Source organism: Glycine soja, chromosome 19, assembly GCF_004193775.1.
Source record: "Glycine soja cultivar W05 chromosome 19, ASM419377v2, whole genome shotgun sequence".
In the NCBI taxonomy this organism is placed as follows: domain Eukaryota; kingdom Viridiplantae; phylum Streptophyta; class Magnoliopsida; order Fabales; family Fabaceae; genus Glycine; species Glycine soja.
The window spans coordinates 37,770,083-37,776,264 of NC_041020.1; the positions used below are offsets into that span (position 1 = coordinate 37,770,083).

The following is a 6,182-nucleotide window of genomic DNA, read 5'->3' on the forward strand; positions in this document are numbered from 1 at the left end:
AAAATCTAAATGTTAAAGATAATGAAAACAAGTGTGCTTATTTGTCTTTTCTAGTAAACTTCTTGGTTTTTGCTTAATAATGGGGTACGAAGTTTTTAGAGGGCGAACCCTGGTGCAGCGGTAAAGTTGTGCCTTGGTGACTTGTTGGTCATGGGTTCGAATCCGGAAACAGCCTCCTTGCATATGCAAGGGTAAGGCTGCGTACAACATCCCTCCCCCATACTTTCGCATAGCGAAAAGCCTCCGGATAATGGGGTACGAAGTTTATTAGAAAGTTTGTGTGCAACTTGCTATCTTGTTTGTGTGTGTATAAGTTATGATAACATTATTTTAACCAGAGGTGGTAACTTATTTACCTGTTTCCATGTGTATTACATCAACATAGCTTCTATGAGCTAATTGTGAACAATGCAACATAGTTTACTCGTAGTTTGAGACTCTTAAAACATTGGCCCCTTCTCTTGGCCTTAAAACATTAGTTTTATATTAGTTAGCAACATAGTTGCTAACTAATTGTAACGAAAGTCGTTTTGCAATTAAGGCTTCATATCAAACTCGATCTGTCGTCTTTTTTTTACTGTTCTCATCAAATATAGCGTCCCTATTCCTGCACGTCTAGCATGTCAATTGGTGTGTGTTCTAGGTTGGACAGCATAATAATTTATTGATCAGATTCAAAGTTATCAACCTTAAGAGTTTAAATAAACTTGTGAGAATTTCCATATAAAAATAATAACAAAATATCTATAAATAACATATCAATTAAACATTTCAACAATATAATAAAATAAAATAGTAAATCATAAATTTTACAATACTTAAATAACTAAGTCTAGTAATACATCACTACTAGATAATAATTTGTAAATGTTATATCATTCTCATCTAGGGTTTGATATTATTAGAGAACAAGGATTTGATATTATTAAAGATGAATTTTTTTTTATTCAGAAACAATACACTTAATAAAGATATGTCGAATACTAAACAGACAGAAAACAAACTAAAATAATTTATATTTTGATTTAATTTTTTTAATTTGTTAACTTGATGATAAACTATGTCAAGTTTAATTAGAGTTTATAGAGTTTACCAAAATTTACTAAGAAGAAAATTTACACATGAGTCAACTCATAGAGAGTGAATGAAAGGGTAAACTATTATTATTGATTTTAATTAAAATTATGAAACTGTTATGTTAGAAAAATAATAAGCTTTTTTTTTTAATTCTCCTGTTCATTTGAGAGAAGGAATTCTTATTAATTTGAAATTCGACAAAAAATTATTTCAAACAAAAATTAAATTTAAATAATTTAATTTTAACATATCAATTACTTATACTATATTAGTTGATTAAACAACACCATTTTAAGTACACATATGTTTTTCTTTTAAAAGATAATAATTAACTCACCTTTTCTTTTATAGATTGTGTTGATGAAAAAACTGAAATGATCATGTGTCAAACCCATCACGACACCTTAGACTACATTAGAGAATCAGTACAACTATAGCTTCTCCTAGTCAAAAGGTAGTGGTGGCCTTTAGGAGTTAGGACTTAGGAGCTTCTCTTTATAATAATAAATTAATAAATAAAAACAAAGTAGCAAAGGGTAGAGGTTCTTGAGGATCCACGTATCAGCATGCTTATTCATCCCATTCCTTTTCTTAATTTTTACACATGTATGATTTTTTTTTATTTTACTTTTCCGTAATAAGTATTTTTCGGTCTCACGGATTTGTCTTTAAAAAACATCTAGAGTTAAGAGAAACTGATTAATTTTAATCTCAATTTCTAAAGGATATGAGACTATTTCAATGTTACTCAACTATTCGAGTTTTATTTTCCTTGTTTTCGCCCATTCCCTTTTGATGATATATTTATGAGCTTTATCATAAGATTAAAAAATTATTTTTTAAAGATAAAAAACAATTACGTACTACCATTATAAGCTGTTCCGGTGGTCCATATAAACACGTATATAGCTCACAAATTTATGACTCAAAAACGACATAGTAACAATTGGTTCGGACTAACATACTTATATTACAAGCTGTATGTAAGAAAAAAAATGCTCCATATATTAGTCCCTGTCTCATTATTCCCTTTGGTTCATCTCTAGCAAGTGGCAAGAGACATAGATGCATGCAATTTCAGATATTTATTTGATATATTTTTTAATTTCAGAGTTTACTATGTCAAGAACCAAAATGGGGGTTTAGTCCTTTTATACATGATTACCTAATTATGAAAAAGTAACAACAATATAAAATGTTATCTGTGCCACGAACATACCCTTTCCAATTTTAAGCAAGATATTATTTCTGTATAATGATTCAAAGAAACAGAGACCTCTGCCCTTTCCTCTGTTTCATCAATGAGTAACATAAAGATCTCCTGACTTTTGTTTTTGGTTCGTATGAATCTATATTGGTGTTATAGTAGTGATTTTAATCATTGGTGAATCAGGAGTTGTAAGAAAAACAAATACATCAAAGATTGAAATGGGATATTAAAGTAGATTAAAAAGTTGAAATTACAAATGTGGCTACAAATGCAATACATTCAACAAAAATGTGTTGGCGCCCTATTGTTATTGCAATTGCAATTACAATATAAAATGCCTATGGTTGTAACGCAAATTATTTGAGTGTGTCAACTGGCAATTGTAGTTAGGAATGTCAAGTGCGTTGTCAACACTATGTGGACAAGCATACGGTGCAAAAGAATATGCTATGATGGGAGTGTATCTTCAAAGATCATGGATAGTTATGTCCTTAACTACACTCTTCCTTCTTCCGGTGTTCATCTTCACACGACCCATTTTGATGCTCTTAGGCCAAGATGAGATTATAGCAGAAGTGGCAGGAACCATTTCTCTTTGGTCAATTCCAATCATATTTGCTTTTATTGCCTCGTTCACTTGCCAAAATTTCCTGCAATCTCAAAGCAGGAACACCATCATTGCATTCTTGGCGGCTTTCTCAATAGTTATTCATGTGTTTCTCTCTTGGCTATTGACAATTCAATTCAAGCTCGAGATTCCTGGTGCAATGACTTCAACAAGTTTGGCATTCTGGATTCCTAATATTGGTCAACTAATATTTATTACATGTGGTTGGTGCTCTGATACATGGAAGGGTTTCTCATTTTTAGCATTCAAAGATCTTTGGCCTGTTGTCAAGCTTTCCCTTTCATCTGGTGTCATGTTATGGTAAGCTTTCATCTCTACCAACTAATGGGCTAAGCTCTTTAGAAATGCCATGACTGCCATATAAATTTGGATTTTCTTTATGATGAATGTAGAATACAAAGTATTAACTATCTAAATTTCTATTATGCAACTTATCCCAAAAATACATAATGCATATATGTCTTCCTAAGTTGGAGCTATGGTATATTTTACAGTCTTGAGCTCTGGTACAACACAATATTGGTTCTCTTAACGGGCAACATGGAAAATGCTGAGGTCCAAATTGATGCTCTATCTATATGGTATTCCTTCTTTAATGTCTCACTTTGTTAGAATTTGAAAAATGCTATATTATAGGACGAAATTAATTTGAATTCATGAAATTTTGAGTAATACACATCAAATCGGAATGAGATTTACATTATTTTTTGAGTTCCTATAAATGTTAGTTAATAATAAAGAGTGTATTGACAAAAAAAGAAGAAAGGAAAAAAAAAAAACTGTTTTGTTTTGTGATAATTTATATGTTGTATCCACCTTAGCTACTTGGTCGTATTGGCCTAATGCATAAAAGCCTTTTCTCTTTCGCTGCTTAAGATCAAATTTCATTTGTTTACAGCCTCAACATCAATGGATGGGAAATGATGATATCACTTGGTTTCATGGCTGCTGCAAGGTAATGGCATTCTTTTCTCTTCCTTTTGTTGTAGTCATTCTTTTTGCTATCTGTGAAATAGAAATTGGACCATTTGGCCAGGAGGACCGAAACAAGCACTTACGCCTTTCAAGCTTAGCATTTGAGGGGCTGTGAATGGTTCTGACAAGAGGGTCAACCTCACAAGAACTCAACACTCATAAACCTACCAATTTTTCATCTGTTGTTCATTTACCATGGAATTTTAACTTTATCATTTCTCATTTGCAGTGTTCGAGTGGCAAACGAGCTTGGAAAAGGAAGCTCCAAGGCTGCAAAGTTCTCTATAGTTGTGACAGTGCTTACATCCTTCGCCATTGGATTCGTTCTCTTCTTATTTTTCTTATTTTTAAGGGAAAAACTTGCTTACATATTTACCACAAATAAAGACGTGGCCCAGGCTGTTGGTGACTTGTCACCTTTGTTGGCAATCTCTATTCTACTAAACAGTGTCCAACCTGTACTCTCGGGTATTTTTAAACAACATTTGGCCTCCAAGTTGGTTTAAGACTAGAGTCTGATATCAAAATTGAATATTGAATGTGGACCAAAGAAACAAAAATTACGAAATGATGCACTTAAACATTGTAATTGTGTGATTTCAACAGGAGTTGCTATTGGAGCAGGGTGGCAAAGCATTGTAGCATATGTGAACATTGGGTGTTATTACATCATAGGTGTTCCTGTAGGAGTTCTACTTGGTAATGTTCTGAATTTGCAAGTCAAGGTCGGTATTCTTCTCATTCTCAGGTTGCATACTTGTATTTGATTGGTGTTTCTCTATTGAAAAAATCTTCTTTCTTAGGGTATTTGGATTGGAATGTTGTTTGGAACATTTATTCAAACTGTAGTGCTAATTGTAATCACCTACAAAACTGATTGGGACAAGCAGGTATTTGATTCATGACCTCTTATTGCTTCTTAGTTCTAGATTTGCCCCGCAAAAATTTATAATTTATTATATAACGAATGAATCATTATGTTCCTGTGCAGGTTATTATAACTCGTAATCGTATTAACAAGTGGTCTAAGGTGGAATCTGATCATGAAATAATTACATCAGATCATTAGTTTTTTTTTATCCTTCCGAGATTTATTTCTTTCAATTCAAAATCAATGAGTCTAATCAGATTTATTTTTTGTAATATTTTCTGTTGCTAGTGTTTGTTATACAGTCAAATGGTATTTATTCGTATGAATAAGATGCTTGAATTTAATCGAATAACTGTTATCAATAACTACTCCTTATACTTCTTTTCTCATCCTAATTTTCATTTTTTCTAGTATGATATAACACCAATCCATTTCAAATTGTATATATATACAGCCAAAAGGTTGATTGATAGCTATTTTTAATGGTTGTTTATTATGCTTGAATCTGAAAAATAAATTGTTGGACTTACCTTTTTATGTGTTCTCTGCGGCCACAGATGCTATATTCATCTGGTATAAATCAAAGGGCAAGATCATATATGAAGAGCTAGGTCCACTGCATTAATTGCAGAAATGACTATTACGCTAAAAAGCGAAGCCACTATAAAATAAGTTGAATCTGAAAAAGAAATTGTAGGACATACTTCTTTATCTTTTCTTCTCTGCGGACACAGATGTTTTATTCATCTGTTATAAATCAAAGGCAAAGGTGCCAAGGTGGTCATAAAATGCAGAATTGACTATATATTAAGTTAAAATATCATAAACGATCGAGGAAAAAAAAAAAAAAACCATTCTTTTGAAGGGTTTGCATTTTGCCATGTTCCTAACAAATATTTGATAAATTATATATATAGAAGTTATTCATATATATATATATATATATATATGAGAGAAATATATCTTATTATATGAATGTAAGAGAAATTAAATTTAAATTATATAAATAAATATGTACGATCAAGATTTGATATCATGTAACCACTTAAAAAATTATATGATTTTTTTACATTAAATCTTTACTCTATATATAATTATATAATCTAGATTTAATTCTCTCTATCTTATCTTATAAGAAATATCCTCTATATATACATGGATAAATTAAATTAATAACTAGTATTTTATCGTTCAACACACATATAAGATAAATATATTTATTTTATATAACTAAAATTTATAATAATAAATAATTTGAATATATAAATTAAACTATAATTAAAATTCATAATAAATAAATATTTTTAACATAATTTATTTATTTTATTTATGATAGATGATTTATATCGTGATACATGGTTATTTATGATTGTTGTTAATTCCTTTTAAAAAATATTAAAATACAATTTAGAAACAAAAAT

General features: G+C 30.5%; 1 protein-coding gene across 1 annotated transcript; it reads left to right on the forward strand.

The window, feature by feature from the left end:
* The first annotated feature begins 2,636 nt into the window (after positions 1-2,636).
* Positions 2,637-5,074, forward strand: LOC114399937 (protein DETOXIFICATION 21-like). Its single transcript, XM_028362168.1, has 7 exons — positions 2,637-3,215; positions 3,410-3,496; positions 3,814-3,870; positions 4,120-4,358; positions 4,497-4,615; positions 4,694-4,780; positions 4,882-5,074. Exons 1-7 carry the CDS (start codon positions 2,680-2,682, stop codon positions 4,957-4,959), a joined length of 1,203 nt encoding a protein of 400 aa, XP_028217969.1. The 5' UTR covers positions 2,637-2,679; the 3' UTR covers positions 4,960-5,074.
* Positions 5,075-6,182: the final 1,108 nt, after the last annotated feature.

Bases quoted from the DNA above. Each gene is read 5' to 3' on its own strand.
- LOC114399937 (XM_028362168.1), top strand. From the start codon at position 2,680: ATGTCAAGTGCGTTGTCAACACTATGTGGACAAGCATACGGTGCAAAA. The intron at 3,216-3,409 runs GTAAGCTTTCAT...TATATTTTACAG, and splicing joins TCATCTGGTGTCATGTTATG to TCTTGAGCTCTGGTACAACA. The intron at 4,616-4,693 runs GTCGGTATTCTT...CTTCTTTCTTAG, and splicing joins TTCTGAATTTGCAAGTCAAG to GGTATTTGGATTGGAATGTT.